The 20,402-nt window shown below is 44.8% G+C and overlaps 2 protein-coding genes across 4 annotated transcripts in view; both read right to left on the bottom strand.

The window, feature by feature from the left end:
• The window catches only part of LOC308520982 (tigger transposable element-derived protein 1-like), a 38,599-nt gene that overhangs the window by 1,799 nt on the left and 16,398 nt on the right, over nt 1–20,402 (bottom strand). Inside the window, exon 2 of one of the 3 annotated variants that reach the window (XM_081093700.1) lies at nt 17,293–18,463. The exons of 1 other annotated variant lie outside the window; for it this stretch is intronic. The gene's annotated coding sequence lies outside the window, so the exon portion shown is untranslated. Of the gene's footprint in view, nt 1–17,292; nt 18,464–20,402 lie in introns of those variants that run through there. One more of the 3 variants, XM_081093702.1, reaches the window with a different exon arrangement.
• On the bottom strand, nt 5,718–6,434 carry LOC308520985 (swi5-dependent recombination DNA repair protein 1 homolog; the record flags this gene model as incomplete). The annotated part of the gene is made up of 1 exon (XM_081093709.1): nt 5,718–6,434. The coding sequence occupies exon 1, from the start codon at nt 6,411–6,413 to the stop codon at nt 5,718–5,720; it is 696 nt and encodes a 231-aa protein (XP_080949835.1). The 5' UTR covers nt 6,414–6,434.

Raw genomic sequence — 20,402 nt, 5'->3', positions numbered from 1 at the left:
CAGCTGAGCGCATCACCATTGAGCTGTTTTGCACTGAATAAAATTTCCTTCACTGCACCCCGAATTGGGGATTCCTGTTGGCCTTGAACTGGTGCCAGAAACATTGGTTGATCGCAGTAAGACGCGAAGGTCTGGCTGAGACTGAGAAATCCAACCACCAATTAGTCACATGCTTAGTAATCTAGACATGATAAGGCCAGTGCAAGAACATGTCAGGAAAACAGCAAGCATGTAAAATATGACCAAAAAACGATGACAGAAATTTGAGAAACTCGAGTGCTTTCCATTGGACAGCTGCTTTAAGAGGCCTGAGCACTGACCCACCAGCAGGAGCCAAGAGGAAAGGCTGGCTAACTCATTTGCTTCCTTCCTGGGGTGCAGGTGGCAGGCCTTCCCAGATAGAACCTAGAGGCTCAGTACCCACTCATGGCCCCATAGCTAGTCGCTTAAAGCTCAGCAACTAGCGCCACGATCAGCAGGGTGAGGGCCCCGGGCAGCAATGTCCCTGGACACCAGCAGCCTCCAATACAGCCGTTACTGCACCAAATGAAGGACCTGGGTGGGAAGAAGAAAGAACAACTTGCAACGCCTCACGGAATCCCAGAGCAGAGGAGGGCCCCTGAGCCTGGAGAAGCCTGCCTGGCGCACCATCGCAGGGCTCCAACATATATCGATTGGTTGCGTGCTCCTCGACTGGGGCCAGAGCTCAAGCCACAGCCCAAGTACATGCTCTTGATCAGGAATCGAATCCACGACCCTCGGTCCATGGACTGACACTAACCACTGAGCAACTGGCCAGGGTGAAAAAAAAAATTTTTTTGTTAATCTTCACCTGAGGATATTTTTCCATTGTCTTTTTTCTTTGTTATTTTAGAGAGAATGAAAGGGAGGGAGAAAGACAGAGAGAGAGAAACATCAATGTGAGAGAAACATATTGATTGGTTGCCTCTAGCACCAAGGCTGGGGATCGAGCCTGCAACCCAGGCATGTGCTCTCGACTGGAATCAAACCCACGACCCTTCAGTCCATAGGCCGACACTCTATCCACTCAGCCAAACTGGCCACGGTGAAACACATTATTTTTCATAATAGCTCTTTTTAAAAAATATATATTTTTATTGATTTCAGAGAGGAAGGGAGAGGGAGAGATAGAAACATCAACGATGAGAGAGAATCATTGATTGACTGCCTCCTGCACACCCTACATGGGAGATTGAGCTCGCACCATGACTTCCTGGTTCATAGACCTATGCTCAACCACTGAGCCACACCAGCAGGGCTATAATAGCTCTTAAATTGACCTAGCTGGTTTGGCTCAGTGGATAGAGCATCAGCCTGTGGACTGAAGGTCCCAGGTTTGATTCCAGTCAAGGGCACATGCCTGGGTTGCAGGCTTGATCCCCAATAGGGGGCGTGCAGGAGGCAGCTGGTCAATGATTATCTCTCATCATTGATATTTCTCTCTCTCTCTCTCCCTTGCCCTTCCTCTCTGAAATCAATAACAATTTTAAAAAAGCTCTTAAATCATTAAAATGTCTGCTGCATTTTGAGTTTTGAAACATTTCCTGCTTAAAATTAACCCCATCTAATTTAATAAAAGAGAAACATGCAAATTGACCTCACCTCGGCTATGCCCTAAGCCACGCCCACCAGCCAATCAGGGAGACTATATGCAAATTAACTCAACCAAGATGGCGGCCGGCAGCCACGGAGCTGGAGCAAGCAGGAGGCTTGGTTGCCCTGGCGATGGAGGAAGCCAAGCTCCCCACCCTGCCCTGGCTGGCTGTGGCCTCTGCTGAAGGCAACAAAGTTTTAATTATAGAAGATAAATAAATCCCAGATACCTACTTCCAGCCAGCCTCCAGTGGGAGCTTGGGTGGCTCGGGGCCATGGCCAGCCTGCAAACAGCCATCAGCCCCTCACCCATGCTGGCCAGGACTCCCCAGGCTGGCCAGTCAACTTGTCTTGCGATCAGACAAGAAGAAGAAATAAAAGGCATCCAAATTGGAAAAGAAGAGGCAAAACTGTCCTTATTTGCAGATGACATGATACTGTACATAGAGAACCCTAAAGATTCCATCAAAAAATTATTAGACTTAATAAATGAATTCGGCAATGTAGCAGGAAACAAAATTAATGCCAATGGGCAAACCAGCCGGCCCCAGGGCCAGACGGCTTCACAGGGGAGTTTTACCAAACATTCAAGGAAGAACTAAAACCTATCCTCCTCAGACTATTCCAAAAAATTCAAGAGGAAGGAACACTTCCAAGCTCATCAAGTAATCAAAAAGCTTCCAGCAAACAAAAGGATGCAAGGATGGTACAATATCCGCAAATCAACAAACATGATACATCACATAAACAAATTGAGAGATAAAAACCACATAGTCATATCAATTGATGCAGAAAAAGCATTTGACAAAATCCAACACCCTTTCTTTTTTTAAAAAAAATATATTTTATTGATTTTTTACAGAGAGGAAGGGAGAGATAGAGAGTTAGAAACATCGATGAGAGAGAAACATTGATCAGCTGCCTTCTGCACACCTCCCACTGGGGATGTGCTCGCAACCAAGGTACATGCCCTTGACCGGAATCGAACCTGGGACCTTTCCATCCGCAGGCCGACGCTCTATCCACTGAGCCAAACCGGTTATGGCACCAACACCCTTTCTTGATAAAAACTCTCAGCAAGGTAGGAATAGAAGGATCATACCTCAACATAATAAAAACCATATATGACAAACCCACAGCCAACATCATAATCAATGGGCAAAAACTAAAACCATTTCCCCTAAAAACAGGAACAAGACAGGGATGCCCCCTCTCACCACTCCTGTTCAACATAGTACTGGAAGTACTAGCCATTGCAATCAGACAAGAAGAAGAAATAAAAGGCACCCAAATTGGAAAAGGAAAGGCAAAACTGTCCTTATTTGCAGATGACATGATACTGTACATAGAGAACCCTAAAGATTCCATCAAAAAATTATTAGACTTAATAAATGAATTCAGCAATGTAGCAGGATACAAAATTAATGCTAAGAAATCCATGGCATTTCTTTACACCAATAGTGAACTTACAGAAAGTGAAACTACAGAAGCAATCCCATTTACCATCGCACCAAAAAATTTAAGATACCTAGGAATAAATTTAACTAAGGAGGTAAAAGACTTATATGTGAAAAACTACAGGACACTGAAAAAAGAGATAGAGGAAGACATAAACAGATGGAAGAACATACCGTGTTCATGGATTGGTAGAATCAACATCATCAAAATGTCCATATTACCCAAAGCAATCTATAGATTCAATGCAATCCCCATTAAATTACCAACAGCATATTTCACAGATCTAGAACGAACGCTCCAAAAATTCATCTGGAATAAAAAAAGACCTCGAATAGCTGCAGCAATCCTGAGAAAGAAGAAAAAAGTAGGTGGAATCTCAATACCAGATATCAAGCTGTATTACAAAGCCACTGTTCTTAAAACAGCCTGGTATTGGCACAAGAACAGACATATAGATCATTGGAATAGAGAACCCAGAAATCAACCTGAACCACTATGCCCAATTAATATTCGACAAGGAGGCAAGAGCATACAATGGAGCCAAGAAAATCTCTTCAATAAATGGTGTTGGGAAAATTGGACAGTTACATGCAAAAAGATGAAACTAGACCACCAACTTACACCATACACAAAAAAAACTCAAAATGGATAAGAGACTTAAATGTAAGATGGGAAACCATAAAAATACTAGAGGAATCCACAGGCAGCGAAATTGCAAACATATGCCGAAGGAATTTCTTCTCTGATACTGCTCCTAGGGCAATGGAAACTAAAGAGAAAATAAACAAATGGGACTACATCAAAATAAAAAGTTTTTGCACAGCAAAGGAAACCATCAACAAAACAACAAGAAGGCCCACTGCATGGGAGAACATATTTGCCAACGATATCACTGATAAGGGTTTAACCTCCAATATTTACAGGGAACTCATGCAACTTAACAATAGGAAGATAAACAATCCAATAAAAAAATGGGCAATGGACCTAGAATCTAGGTCCGAGATAGACACTTTTCAAAAGAGGACATACAGAAGGCCGAAAGACATAAAAACATGCTCAAAGTCACTAATTATATGAGACATGCAAATCAAAACAACAATGTGGTATCATCTCACACCTGCCAGAATGGCTATCATCAACAAATCAACAAACAACAAGTGTTGGAGAGGATGTGGAGAAAAAGGAACCCTTCTGCACTGCTGGTGGGAATGCAGACTGGTGCAGCCACTGTGGAGAACAGTATGGAGTTTCCTCAAAAAACTAAAAATGGAACTCCCATTTGACCCAGTGATCCCACTTCTAGGAATATATCTCAAGAAACCAGAAACACCAATCAGAAAGGATATATGCACTCCTGTGTTCATAGCAGCACAATTCACCATAGCTAAGATTTGGAAACAGTCTAAGTGCCCATCAGCAGATGAGTGGATTAGAAAACTGTGGTACATCTACACAATGGAATACTATGCTGCGGTAAAAAAGAAGGAACTCTTGCCATTTGCAACAGCATGGATGGAACTGGAGAGCATTATGCTAAGTGAAATTAGCCAGTCAGAGAAAGATAAATACCACATGATCTCACTCATTTGTGGAATATAGAGAACTACATAGACTGATGAACAGGGACAGATCCAAAGACAGAGAAACAGCGATCAGACTATCAATCCCCAGAGGGAAAGTAGGGGAGGGTGGGGGTAAGGGGAAGAGATCAACCAAAGGACTTGTATGCATGCATATAAGCCAAACCAATGGACATGGACAACAGGGGGATGAGAACATGAGTGGAGGGGGGGAGGTTGGGGGTTAATGGGGGGATGAGGACACATTTGTAATACCTTAACCAATAAAGAAATTAAAAATAAATAATAATAAAAAATAAATAAACAGTAACAAAGGGATATAACAACAACAGAGGCATGATATAAAAACAACAAAAACATGATATGAAAACAAGAAAAACATGATATAAAAACACCAAAAAAATGATATAAAAACAACAGTGATGCAAACAATGACTGATAAAGTGATTAAACTTATTCTAATATCTCCCTGTACACCACATTAAGAGTGAAAACACTTTCAGAGTGCTTGTCTAATTTCCCTTGTGCTGAAGTATTTAGAACTTTAACTTTAACATCACATGCTCTTTGTTTTGTTTTTTTTATTTTTTTTTAATTTTGGACATAAGAGTTTACTAGTAATTACCTAATAGGCCATACAGATGGAATTATGTGGTAAATTGATGGAAACAAGGTTCATAAACTAAGGAGACAGGCAGGCATTTTAGACCAGTTTAGGTTTAGTCATTCACCAGACTGAACTACTTTTTAACATTTAAAATAAAACATCTTTTTATAATAAACAAGACAATGTATTATAACTGACTTCCAAAACTGCCCAAATTATGTTTTAAAACATGATTTAAATTTTTTTCACATATCTTTAAATGTCAAATTTGTTGACAGATTATCCAAAATACTAAATTTTCATTTTAGAACTTACATATTTATCTAACAGAGTACCCTAAGTTGATGTTCATCAAGATACCTTCTTTTAAGCCCCAATGGTTTATATCTTCCCTTTAAAATGTGTAAGTATTTTTTAAGTTGTCATCCTCAAAGATATTCTGGAGAAAAAATTAGTAATTAAACACCTATAAATTCTTCTTCATTTCTGTTGTAGTGTAATAATTTATCATCTAACCCATAGTAGTCTATCAACTGAGTAAGGCTAAGTTTCTTGTTCTCCTCAGACATAGCTGACTGCAACTCATGAAGCAACAGTTGGCTACAGCTTCTCCACTTCTTTATTAACAACTGTAACTGAGACAGGTCATTCTTTGATCTATACATTTTGACTAGTTTTAGCCTCCTAAGAAGGTCTTCTTTCTCCTGAATCTGTTTCACCAATTTTGCCTTTTCTTCATTTAATCCTTTTTGGGGAAGAGTCTCATCAAAGTCATTCTGGAGATCACTGCAAGAGCCAGTATCAAGTGATTTAGATTCACATGCATTGATATTCTTGATGGTATTTTTCAAATATGAACTTCTTTCAAATTCACTGTCTATGTTCTTAAAATTATCTTGAAATTCCAAACAATTTTCTTCTGTTGAACATGATGCTTTCTCTGGAAAGGTCTGATCGTTTTCTTCATTCTCTACTTTAAGACGTTTTACCACATTGTAACAGGAATTGAATGAAAATCTAGTTTTCCTCAACCGTTCTCTAAGTGTTGCACTCATAGGTTGCTTTCTTGAACTACTTGTATGGGGAGATGGTAGACTGGCACAGCCCTGTGGGGTGCGAGGTAAAATCACAGCTGAGTCCGAAGGACTTTCCATCTTGAAAATGTTATCGTGGTTTACTTCCTGGAGGCCCCAGGCCCGAGTGCAGTTGAGAGGTCCCCTGACCGCGGAAAGGCAGCGCTATTCGGCTGCACAGCGGACCCCAAGGCCGTTCAGCTTTCACACAGATACTCGCGAGCCCGGACGCTACCTCCCTCCGCCATCCCCACAGCGACCCACATGCTCTTTGAACTTGAGAGAAAGCAACATATAACTACCATGTGCGAAAACAGGTTCAGGTAGGAATATGCCTACTCTAGAGTTTGTTCTTGTGATTTATTTATTTAAAAAAAAATCTTTATTGTTCAGATTATTACAGTTGTTCTTTCTCCCCCCATAGCTCCCCTCCACCCAGTTCCCAGCCCCCCTCCCTTTCCCCCCCTCCCACTGTCCTCATCAATAGGTGTATGATTTTGGCCAGACTCTTCCCTCACTCCTCACATTCCCTTCCCCCTGAGAATTGTCAGTCCACTCCCTTTCTATGCCCCTGATTCTATTATATTCACCAGTTTATTCTGTTCATCAGATTTTTTATTCACTTGTTGATAGATATGTATTTGTTGTTCATAATTTTTAGCTTTACCTTTTTCTTCTTCTTCCTCTTCTTAAAGAATACCCTTCAGCATTTCATATAATACTGGTTTGGTGGTGATGAACTCCTTTAGCTTTTTCTTGTCTGTGAAGCTCTTTATCTGATCTTCAACTCTAAATGATAGCTTTGCTGGGTAGAGTACTCTTGGTTGTAGGTTCTTGCTATTCATCACTTTGAATATTTCTTGCCACTCCCTTCTGGCTTGCATAGTTTCTGTTGAGAAATCAGCTGACAGTCGTATGGGTACTCCCTTGTAAGTAACTGACTGTTTTTCTCTTGCTGCTTTTAAGATTCTCTCTTTGTTTTTTGCCCTTGGCATTTTAATTATGATGTGTCTTGGTGTGGTCCTCTTTGGATTCCTTTGGTTTGGGGTTCTCTTTGCTTCCTGGACTTGTAAGTCTATTTCTTTCACCAGGTAGGGGAACTTTTCTGTCATTATTTCTTCAAATAAGTTTTCAATATCTTGCTCTCTCTCTTCTTCTGGCACCCCCATAATTCGGATGTTGGTACGTTTGAAGTTGTCCCAGAGGCTCCTTGCACTATCTTCATATTTTTTAATTCTTTTTTCCTTTTGCTTTTCCAGTTGGGTGTTTTTTGCTTCTTCATATTTCAAATCTTTGACTTGATTCTTGTGATATTCTGGTCTGCTATTGGATTTCTGTATATTATTCTTTATTTCAGTCAGTGTATGCTTAATTTATAATTGGTCCTTTTTCATATCCTTGAGGATCTCACTATATTTCTCAGAGGTTTCTAGAAGATTCTTGAGTAGCCTTATAACCGTGGTTTTGAACTCTATATCCAGTAGTTTGCTTTCCTCCATTTCTGTCATTTGTGACCTGTTTCTTTGTCTCCGCATTTTGGCTGCTTCCCTGTGTTGATAGAGTGGCTTTGTGTGCTAGGTGTCCTATAGGGCCCAGTGGCTCAGCCTCCCTAATTACCTGAAGTGGACACTCTTGTGCACCCCTTTGTGGGCTGTGTGCACAATCTTGTAGTTAAGCCTTGATTGCTGTTGGTATCACTGATAGGAATTGACCTCCAAGTCAATTCGCTGTGAGGACAAGTTGTGTCTACAGTGGGAGAACTTCTGCGCTGGAGACACCCTTATGGGGCAGGACTTGCTTCAGTGGGGCTTTGGCGCTCACTGAGTCTGCCCCCTGAGTGTGTCTCTTATGGATGTGAAAAGTTGTAATCTGGATGGTCTCACTCTGACCACTGGGTACACTGGCTCTAGGATCTCCAAGGGGTGAAAAGTCACCCCCTACCTGAGGCCACCATGCAGGAGCTACAGAGCGATCTGCAGATTCCTCCTCTTTGGGGTTTGGAGATGTCCGGATGAGATGCAGCTGTGAAGTAATGCAAGCTGCTGACGAGCCTTAGGCCTTTTGGAAGCTCTGGGTTTCTTTGCCCTACCTGCAGTTTGACAGGGTTTTAGGTGGAGAAAGGCCAGGCCATTAGTATGCAAAAGCCTCTGCACACAGCTTGGGTGGGGTTGTAAATTGGGTGGGGTGTGGTCTCAGGGAGTCATAGGGTGGTGAAAACAGCAATGGTTGCCATTGGTCCTCCCCTGATAGGTCCCTGGGTTTCTATGTCCCTCGGCCCTGTGCAGGAACAATGAATGCTGCAAGCACCTCTGTGAGAAAGCTGCCTGCACACTCCGGCCTGATGCTGGACAGTTTCTCTCCATATGAGTCTGGGTCCCCAGATTCTTGCCCAGAACTGGAGTTCAGAGCAGTCAGGAGATTGTATCTCCCACCCGATTGAAAAAGACAACAGTGTACCCAGCTCTAGCCCCATTCTTGTGCGGTACCTCCACACTTTCATACCTCTGCACCTTCTACTGGACTCAATGCGCTTTCTCTTTCCTTCTAGTTGTAGAATTTCCACTGAGCCAGCCTTCCTGTGGTTCTGGATCCTATTCATTTTGTCTTTTAATTGTAGTTTTTATGTGGTTGTGTGCAGCAGCAAGTTCAGCTGTTTACCTATGCCGCTATCTTGGTTTCCCCCCTTGTGATTTATTAATAGTCATCGCAAATGCTGGCATCATGGGAAACTGTCATCGAATTAATTTAAATGAGAGGCCAGTGTCGGATGGGGACAAATCAATTCTTGGAATCAAAACAACCTCTCCCTCTGCAGATCCTGTTAATACTTCAACTTCGATAATGTTAGGTTGTAATCTTTTGATAATAAATCTAGTACCATTACAAAGACCCCATTTATTATTAAGATTTCTCAATAGCATGATGATTGCACCCAATTTCAATTTTAATTTATGACACGGCATTCCCGAAGGAGTAATACTAATAAGAAATTTGATGGCAAAATTTTCCTTTTCAGCATCATCTGTTGCATCAATGGAATCATTACTCAAATATGTGTGAAAATCTCCATTGAGTATATCCAAAATTTCTTCATTTAATTTTTGAACGTGCTCATTTTTTGGACAAAGAATTGCATATTTAAATATATTTTTAATATTATCTATAGATATAGTATTTCCAAAGGTAGCTTCAATAATAGATCCATTACAAATCATTTCACAGGGGATTTCAATAATATCCATTTCTAAATGAAAACTGCTATCAAGTTTGCATCTCCAAGTTTTACTAACCATTCACTATAAGCAGAATCCTCTGATCTCATATTTGTTGTAAGAGACAACTTTCTGAAACATCCCCAAACATTACAGAACTTTAAACTCGTTTTTACTATGGCTGATCGCATAGCATGCACTACAATACTGAGACATTTTTGAAAATCCCCACCAAGAAGGAGAACTTTTCCACCAAATACAACATTCAAATTCATAATTTCTCTTAGTAATCTGTCTATGGTGTTTATAGCATGACTGGATGCCATGATGCATTTATCAATAATGAGAAGTTGGGCCTTTTTAATATTTTTAGCAACTTCACTGTTTATCGAGTCTAGAAACTGAAGTTTCATTTAATGGAATGGGTAATTTATATTGGGAATGAAAAGTCCTTCCACCGAGAAGTAAATATGCAGCAATTCCTGTAGATGCTGTGGGTAAAACAGTACCACCACAACCTCTAATATAATGTATTAAAACTTTATACAGATATACAGGTGAATGGGATTCCTAGCTGGCAGGGCCCTGACAGCAAGCTGGCTACCTGTGGATTCCGTGAGGAACGGGGCTCCCTCCTCCCTCCTGTCAGGGTCTGGGGTGCAGGTGAATGGGGTTCCTGGCTGGCAAGCCACTGACAGCAAGGTATGCAACAGAGGATTCTGTGAGGAATGGGGCTCCCTCCTCCCTACTGTCAGGGTCTGGTTTGAAGGCCGGTCACGGCCCCTGTTGGGCCAGACCCAGAGTTCCTCCATGCTGTGGCTTCCGCCTCAGCAACCCGGGACTGACTGCCGCTGGGCGCTCCTGGTGCTCCGAGAGTGGGTTCTTCCCTCAGGCCTTGCGAGAAACAGCTTGGGGAGGGCACAGTCCTTGGCAAGGTGACCCAGGACTCAGTGTGTCCACGCTCTGAGGGTGGGTTCCTGCCTGAAACCTCGCCCTCATGGGAAACAGCTTGGGAAGGGCACAGCCATTGCCAAGGCAACCCCTGCAGGACTGACTTCCTTCGGTTGGTCGAGCCTCAGACGTGACAGGCGTTACACCCAGTGTTTTTATAGAAATAGACTAGAAGCTCAGTGCAAAATAATTTGTGCACTGGTGGGGGGGGGGTGGTGTCCCTCAGCCCAACCTGTGCCCTCTCACAGTCTGGGACCCCTCAGGAGATAACCACCTGCTGGCTTAGGCCCGCTCCCCTGGTGGTAGATGGCAAGCCCAATCCTGCGGTGTCTGCCCCATCTTCCCTGGTCACAGATGGCAGGCCCAGATCCCGCACTGGGTTGGGCGGCCAGTCAGATTGTGCTGCTGCCTGCCCCGCCCCACACATGGCAGGCCCTGGATCGTGCTGCCGCCCACCCTGGGCCGCACACGGCAGGCCCGAATCCTGGGCTGGGGCCGGAGGCGGCTGGGGATCTTGCTGCTGTCCATCCCGCCCACCCCGCCCACCCCGCCCCACACACAACAGGCCCGGATCCTGCGCTGGGGTGGGTGGTGGTTCTGGATCTTGGTGCTGTCCACCCCGCCCGCCCCACCCCACACAAGACAGGCCCGGATCCCGCGCTGGGGCTGGCAGCAGCTCAGGATTGCGCTGCCGCCCTCCCCGCCCACCCCATCCCATATATGGCAGGCCAGGATCTCCCGCTGGGGCGGCCATTGGCTGGGGATCATGCTGCCGCCAGCCCCGGGTGGGGTGGTGCAGCGGGATCTGGCTGCAGTATGCAAATTAGCCACCATCTTTGTTGGCGGTTAATTTGCATATCATGCTTATTAGGCAATGGGAGGCGTAGTGAAGGTATGGTCAATTACCATGTTTGTCTATTATTAGATAGGATGGTTTCTCCTATAGCTCTCCAGGTTTTGCTAATTAAATACAACCTTAGCAGTAATTCAAAGAGAGTGAAACCCATGAAGGTGTCACCAGCAGCAAGTTGTTTACGCTGCATATTTGGAGATTGGATTGAGTTCTGCAAGCAAAACCCTTATATTTATAGTCCATATTGACAGCTTGTGCTCTTTGTATTTCACATAGCATGTATTTGTGAGTGCATTCCAGAAAAACACATTTCAATAGAATATCCACTGCTGATTTTATAGTTTCTTTACAGCATTTTTGATAAATATCACTCAGCAAACATGGCTAGGTAGGACTCTTAAAAACAGAGTAGAAAAAAAGAAAGAAAATAAAGTAGAAAATCTTAATTTGGGTTTCTTTTCAATAATGCAGAATACTTGCATTGTGCTATGTCTCAACACTCCCAGACTGACACTTGGTACCTGACTTTTTTTTTTTTTTTTTTTTTTTGGTTAATCCTCACCCGAGGATATTTTTCCATTGATTTTTAGAAAGAGTGGAAGGGAGGGGGGAGAGTCAGAGAGAAACATGGATGCAAGAGAGACACATAGATTGGTTGCCTTCTGCATCTGCCCCAACCAGGATCAAGCATGCAACCCAGGTATGTGCCCTTGATAAGAACAGAACCTGGGACCCTTTAGTCTGCAGGAGATGCTCTATCCACTGAGCCAAACCTGCTAGGTCCTGACTTTTATTATCATCAAATATTAGAGGCCCAGTGCACAGATTCGTGCACTGGTGGGGTCCCTCACCCTGACCTGCGGGGATCGGGCCAAAACTGGCCCTCCGACATCCCCCAAGGGGTTCCGGATTGTGAGAGGCCTACAGTGCCCAGCAGCAACCTAATCCACCGCCAATTCCTTGAGGAATCAGGTCCCCTCCTCATTCCTCTCTGGGTCCGGGGTGCGGGTGAAGCAGATTCAGGGCCGACAGTGCCCCAGCAGCAACCTAACCCATGGCTGATTCTGTGAGGAATCGGACTCCCTCTACTGGTTGGAGCATCTGACGCCCTGGTGGTCATTGTGCAGCATAGCTACCAGGCAAATGGTCGAATGGTTGGATGGTCACTTAGGCTTTTATATATGTAGATGTTTTAATTGATTTTTAGAGAGAGAGGAAGGGAAAGGGAGCAAGCGATATAAACATCGATGAGAGAGAAACATCAATTGGCTCCCCCTCACACGCCCCCCACTGGGGATCGAGCTCACAATCTAGGTAGGTGCCCTTGAAGCATCCATCTTATATAAAAACTGCTGTTTGAAATTTTAACCCTGCTATTTTGGCTTCTGTAAATGCTTGCTTGCTTAAATGATAAGGAAAATAAGACTACTCCCATTTCAGAGAGGCCATAAACCTTCCCCAGATGAAGTTATCAGTGCTGGCACCAGGCCAGGCCTTTGGTTGAGGTCTCAAAGCCGCAGCACATAGGGGCTCTTTAAGAACTTGCAAAGGGGACCAGAAAACCCCATATTTGGGAGACAAAGAAGGTAAATAGTATAGTATAAATACTGGAAACTTCCTGTGTGACTTGGCCCAGAATTCTAGAGGCATTTTTCTCTGGGCCTGTGCATAATAATAATAATAAATGTAACTCCATCTCTCTAAGCGTTGCTTGGTTCTTCATTCTTCCGTAACATTATTGGTTCCCTGACTGGGAATATCAACCCATGCTTGGCCTTTTGGCCTCTGGTGAGTGGATCAGGTTTGGGACCTGGGGGTGCCTGACAGGCCTCCAGGAGTCGCGTGCAGTGCTGATCTTGGCAGAATTAAACTGAGGGACTCTGGGTGCTCCTAGGCCTCAGCCCAGGACCCGGCCGGCATCTGGAGAGAGTGGACGGACACCACTGGACCTGTCGACAGAATTGGTAAGGTAGGGGCCCCAGTAAGTCAGGCCCACTCCAAGTGAGTGGAAGGGGGAGCTTGATCACCTCCCCAGAAGCCATATAGCTTCCTCAGGCAATTAATCAGGAATCAGGTGGACTGTTTAAACTCTGAGTAAATATCTGGTAGAAGTTAAAAACTCGGATTGTCTGGTGTATAAATGTAAGTGTGAGAGTCTGTGTGAAGCGAAAGCTACTTTGATTTATTCTGCATTTCTGTTGATGTGTCTGGCTAAAATGTTTGATTTATTAAAGGCTGAACCCGTGATAATCTGGAAAAGTCTTAAGCAGCACTGCTGAATTATTTTTCTCAGAGATGTTTGCTCTCTATCACGGAGAGTATCAGCCCACTTAGCTAATAAAATTTTCTGTCTATCAGTTGCTCTCCCCTCCCTGAGTTGTGAATTTGCTGTATTAAATTGAAATTTTGAACTTCTGGGGTAGATTTGACGGTGTGAATTTGTGGAAGGGCTTTTCCCAGAGAAAACAAAGGCTGGCTAGGTTCCAAGATTGCTTGGCTCTGAGATTGCTTGTAAGAAAAGCAAGAGAGAAATCTTTTCAAGTTAACTATTTGCAGCAAAGCAGTAAATTTCAAAGAACAAAGAACTTGTTATTTATGGCTTTTCTTATCTCTTTTGGTGGATGGAGACTTCCAGAGGCAGGGCTTACAGCTCCACAGGGTGGAAGAGATTTATGGGTCCTGTCCCTGCCTATGACATCATAGTCCAATGTGAGCTACCTGAGGCAGAACTAAGGCTGAAGTTATTATTAGCTGTCTATGGACCCCGTTAACCCTGGTTGTGTGTCTTGTGCGGTCTGTTGTCTTCATGGTTGTGTGTTTTGTTTGACTTGCCATTTTCAGGTATTTATTAGGATCCTCATAGAGGACATAACCTGGTCTTTCCCTTCCTCCCTCATTCTGACAGCATCTGTAACTGGACTAAAGATCTTTTCTTTCAGGAGGTCCTCCATACTTTCAGTCTGCAAGAAATCTCCCTACACATTATTATCCCCATCCACTATCTTTCCAGGTCGACTAAGAGTCATTTTTCTCCGTTCTTCTGTAACACCCTAACTGGGAATAGAATCGGTGACCTCTCGGGTACGTGGGCCAGTGCTTAGCCACTGAGCCGGGTTGTGCCTGACTCTTGGTGCTCTCTGATGGAGACTCGCTTCATGCTGGGAGAGCGCGGTGTTGTTCATAATTGCATGTATTATTTTTATTCATGTGTTATTTTCCACACATTGATAATGGAAACATTGTGACCGCAATGGGCCTTGACAAGCTTCAGCATAGTGTGTGGGGTGGCTACCTAGAATCTTCCCCGAAAAGACCATTGGTAAGGAAGGGAGCAGGGGAGCCCTAACTTGCCAGAGGGCAGGCCTGGGCTGGGTTTTGAGACTGGGGAGACTGGGTCACACTGCTCCACTCTGGACCACAAGCTCCACCCAGAAAAAGAACTGGAGTAGAGGGGACTGGAGGGGCAGGGCGGGGTGTGGGGGGAAGGGTTCTTTTTTCCCCTCGGTTGAGTTAGAGAGTGGAAGCAGGGAGGGAGGGGGGAGAGAGAGCGAGAGAAACATTGATTGGCGAGAGTGATAATAGAGAGAGACACATTGATTGATTGCCTTCCACAGTGGGGATGGGGAGGAACCTGCAACCCAGGTATGTGCCTGTGACCTTCGGTGTGCAAGTCAACTCTCAAACCACTGAGCACTGGCCATGGCCAGAGGAGCTTTCTTTTTGGCCATTTATTTTAGCGGTTTCCTCTGCTAGTGTTTGTTTGGGGGGCTTCCTTCACTTCCTTTCAGATTTCAGTAAGCTCCACTTGCTCCCCACATTTCCAGTGTTTGCTCACCACTGGGGCTCTTATTCATTTTTAAAAACAATCAGTTTTCAGTTCCCTTGTAATCCCCTAATAACAGTTTAACAATTTCGTGTGGGAGAAGAAATAGTATTTTGTCCTTAGCAGGCTATCTTGAATCCAGAGGCTCCTCTCATTGCCTTTTTTTCTTTAATGTGTTTTTATTGATTTCAGAGAGGAAGGGAGAGGGACAGAGAGATAGAAACATCAATGATGAGAGGGAATCATTGATTGGCTGCCTCCTGCACACCCCACTGGGGATCCAGCCGAACTCGGGCATGTGTCCTGACTGGGAATTGAACTGTGACCTCCTGGTTCATAGGTTGATATTCAGTTTTTAAGCTGGTGCACTTCAGATTCCTCAAGTTATGTCCTTGTTTTGTATGTTTTTCATATTTGTGCTTAATTTTACAATAAAAGGGTAAAAAAGTATCTTTCTAAGAGAGACCAACCAAGTGTAAATATTAAGGAATAGTATTTAGGTATAAAAATGTTGTTATAGTTATATTTAAAAATTTTTTTAAAGTGATTTCCTTCAAAAGGTTGTTTACAGCCTTGTCCCATAGTCTGAAATTTGTTAGTTGTCTTTTTAAAATGACTAGCTTCCAGTAAATATTAACCTGTGAACCAGGAGGTTATGGCACATGCCCAGGTTGTGGGCTCAATCCCCAATGTGGTTTTCTCTCTATGGCTTTTCTGGAAAAGTCACCTCTGTCTGTGGACCATAAGATTCATTGCAAACTGAGGAACGCACAGATGGGGCCCACGTGGAATATCACCTGTTCACAGGAGAGACTCACTCAGCCGCAGCCCAGGCATGTGCCCTGACCAGGAATCAGACTGTGGTATCCTGGAGCCATACTGGCCAGGCTCTTTTATGAAAAATTTGTCTCTGTAAAAGGTAGGATTGCACTTTTTTCCAGATTGAGGTCATGTATTATATTTGTGCTTATAAAATACTCATGGCATTGGGATTTCAAATTGGTCAATTTTCATGATATGTGAGTAAACATGATACACATGTCAACCACATGAATACGTATGCTTAGTAGCTAGAAGTACTCTCACACAAGGATTAGAAGCAACAGCAATCATGAACAACTTGTGATTATGGCTGATTTGTGTGCTCTTTGCCTCCTGTGTTTTCTGTCATGCACATAATGACTTAAATAGTGGAGAAAATGTTATTAAAAAGTCATTACCCTATCTTGTGCTTTGAGTAGACCCTTTGCCCATGCATAATTTTGTAATATCAGCACTGGTCACTTAAAAATATTGGTTCACAGATATATCAAACATTGACATATTTCATACAATATAAATAATTACATCCATTAAAAATCACTATCAAAATAAGTCAGATGGAGAAAGATAAATATCACATGATCTTACTCATTTGTGGAATATAATGAACAACATAAACTGATGAACAAAACCAGATCCACAGACAGAGAAGCATCGATCAGACCATCAAATCTCAGAGGGAAGGTGAGGGGGGGTGGTAAGGAGGAGAGATCAACCAAAGGACTTGTATGCATGCATATGAGCCTAACCAATGGACACAGACACCAGGGGTGAGGGCATGAGTGGGGGGTGGGGGGGGGTGGGAATGGGAAGATAAGGACACATATGTAATACCTTAATCAATAAAAAAAAAATTTAAAAAGATTGCTATCAATCTCATCAGAAAAATTTGTAAGTACTGGGAAGCTGCTGAGCTAGAACAGTGGCCCCCAGAGATGTCAAGTCCTAATTCCTGGAAACTGTGAGCATGTGACCTCACTTGAGTGGCAAAAGGATCTCTGCAGTGTGATCAAGGTAAAGATGAGATGATCCTGGATTATCTAGTGAGCCCAGGTAGCCCAAGTGTCCCTATGAGAGAGGCCTTGGCCTTGATTGGAAGAAGCGAGGCTGCTGGCGTTGAGGACAGGAAGAGGGCTGAGGCAGGTAATCTAGACGTTGAGAGAGCAAGGAAAGGGATTCTCCCCTAGAGTCTCCAGAGTGCACACAGCCCTGCTGACACACCCCTTAATTTTAGCCCTGAAAGACCTATCTTGGCATTCTGACCTCCAGAACTGCAAAGTAACAAATTTGTATTGTTTTGAGTATTATGTTTGTGGCATTTATTAGAATAGCAATAAGAAAGTAATACAGGCAAAAAAAATTTTTTAAAAAACAAAATAAAGAGTAACACAGGCAGTTACAACTTTTGAAATTATAACTTTCCTGCAAAAGCTGGAATTTTATCAGTGACAGCAAGTATTGTTGGTTATTTTCCTTGGACAGATGGGCTCACTTCATTCATTTTGGTAGTCAGTGTCTGCCAAAAGCCAAACCAGAATTCCATAGTTTATGGTTGTCTCGATCATTCTTTCAGCTATGAAGAGTGTTCCATGAGCTGAGCCGCTGGCTCAGCTCCTGCGAGGAGACCCCACGCTGTCCTGGGCTGGCGGGCGGGTGCTGTATGCGCTTCCAAACGTGTCCCACAGAACGTGAAAACGCGCGAGGGTCAAGGCTTCATGCAATTCAGAATTTTACTGCTTTTTAGAGGACATTCTTATGTGGAACTGGCTTACCCACCCCGGTCCTGACCCGGGTATGGCAGTGAGGCATACAGATGGGGCACTGTCTTGATTCATCCTAAGGTACCAGTTTATCCACCACGGCACATGTCAACACAGGGAAAATGGCAAAAGTAAAATAAGATAAATCAGTCTAAATATGAAAATAAGATTTGTTAGACCCCAGTGGTTCATACTCCACTTCAAGAGCTGCTGGTCCAGCACATATGCGGGCGTTGTGGCTGCCTAGTGTCTGCATCAGCCTTCTGATTTGGGGGTTCCCATTTGGCTAGCCCTACCCCTTTCCTCCAGCAGAAGCCAGAACTTGCTTTTCAGACCTTCCTGTCCCTGGAGCACGAGGTGGCCTATCTGCCCAGGGCGCCCTGCGCTGGGCTCCGTCCCACAGCCGTGCAGGCAAACCAGCGGCCAGCCAGCGGGCTGGGACAGTCCACAGGGCGTTTGGTCCTTGCTCTGTGGTGTGGCCTCCACACCCGAGTCCCGAGTTGTCCCAGGCTTCTCTCTGTGAGGCAGCGCTCACACTGCTCAGGCATTTCTGTCTCCAGCCTCAGGAGCCTTGCTGCTTCCACGGAGGAGTCAGGGTGCTGCCTGGCCCAGGGGTCACGGAGCGCAGGGGGTTTTGAGCTCTGATCGCACGGCCTGGGTTGCTGGCCCACTTCTAGAGTCAAGTTTGGAGTGAGTCCAAGTGAAAGGCGCTTCCCCCAAGGGAGGAAGCAGAAAAATGAAGGTATTACCAATAGTTAGGGTAGCTATGTGGGACAGGAAAACCAAGTTCACTGCGGGGTGATTACTCTGAACTAGGAGATAAAACCCAGGACTTGCCCCGCCTGGTGCTCAGTGGCTAAGCGCTGGCCCTGGGACTGAAGGGTCCTGGGTTTGATTCCGGTCAAGGGCACATACCTTGGTTGCAGGATAGATCCCCTACCCCACTTGGGGCCCTGGTGGGAGGCAACCAATCGATGTGTCTCTCTCACATTGATGTTTCTCTCTCTCTTTCCCTTCCTCCCTTCCATTCTCACTAAAAATCAATGGGAAAAAACAATCCTCTGGCGTCTCAGCTGAATACTTGGGGTGTTCAGTAAGGTCCGCACTCTGCGGGGCTGGAGGCCATGTCTCTGGCCGTGGCCCTGGTAACTGTTGCTCTCTGGCCTGCAGCAGCAGCCTCCGCTGGGCCCTGGGTAACTCCCACACAGCCTGTCACCCTCACCCCTGCACTGCTCTCATTTGTACCCTCAAAGTCCCAGCCACTTCCACAGCCCTGAATTCTGGGGCCCCTCAGTGCAGCAGAACCACCTGCACACTGTCCTCAGCCCCCGCCTGGCAGGACCCTGTCCCAAGGAAGATGGGCCCAGGAACCCATTTCATAATTACATTCTTTCCCTCAAGAGCTGCAGTGCCCAGGCGCCTGTTGTCCACAGTCTGGAAACAACTGCTGCCACCATTTTGTCCAGTTTCCTGGTTATTTAAGGAGGGAGGTCAGATATGCAGGTCTCCCCTTCCCTCAGCCCATCTTGATCTGAATGCCTTTTCACACCCAAACCAAACATCACTAGCCACCTGCTGGTAGTCACCAGCATTTACTTTTCCAAGTCACTTCTCCATTCATTAAGAATCTGACTTTGGACAACCACTTCAAAAATACAACTAAAAGACAAAACGGACATCATCCAGAAGCACAGGAAGGCTGGCTGAGTGGAAATTCTACAACTAGAAGGAAAGAGAAAAGCACACTGAGACTCAGAGGAGGTGTGGAAGTAAAGTGCAGAGGTACGGAGGTGCACGTGCAAAGGGCTGGCAACTGAGGACACGGTTGTCTTTTTCAATCGGGAGGGAGTCTCAAGCTCCCGACTGCTCTGAACTCCAGTTCCGGGCGAGTCTCTGGGGACCCAGACTTATACGAGGAGAAAATGAACTGTCTGGCATCGGTCAGAACTTGAGGGCGGCTTTCTCTGAGGTGCTTGCAGTGATTATTGGGACACTGAGACACGGGGCCTCTTAGGGTAGGACTGAGGATCAGCCATAGCTGTTTGCTCCACTGCACCCAAGCTGTGGCAGAGGCTTTTGCATATGAAAGGCCTGGCACTTTGCAATCTGAAAATTATCTAACAAACTGTAGCTGGGTCAAAGAGACCCAGAACTTCCAAAAGAAGGCCCAAGGCCCCACAGCAGCTTGCACTGCTTCACAGCTGGGCCTCATCTGGGCACCTCCAAACCCCAAAGAAGAGGAATCTGCAGATCTCTCCATAGTTCCTGCTGGGTAGCCTCAGGCAAAGGCTAAATTAGCACCTCCTTAGAGATCCAAGGGCCAGTGTACCCAGTGGTCAGAGTGGGACCATCCAGATTACAACTCCTCACATCCATAAGGGACACACTCAGGGTTAAGACTCAGTGAGCACCAAAGCCCCACTGAAGCAAGTCTTGCCCCAGAAGGGTGTCTCCAGCACAGATGTTCTCCCACTGTAGACACAGCTGATTCTCATAGCCAATTGGCCTTGAGGTCAATTCCTCCCAGTGAAACCTACAAGAATCAAGGCTTAACTACAACAAGACTGTGCACAAAGCCCACAAAGGGGTGCACAAGAGTGTCCACCTCAGGTAATTCGGGAGGCTGAGCCACTGGGCCCTATAGGACAC

Source organism: Myotis nattereri (assembly GCF_964212035.1).
Source record: "Myotis nattereri genome assembly, chromosome: 6".
Lineage (NCBI taxonomy): Eukaryota > Metazoa > Chordata > Mammalia > Chiroptera > Vespertilionidae > Myotis > Myotis nattereri.
The sequence above is the reverse complement of the archived record's forward strand: the minus strand, read 5'-3'. Positions and strand labels throughout refer to the sequence as shown.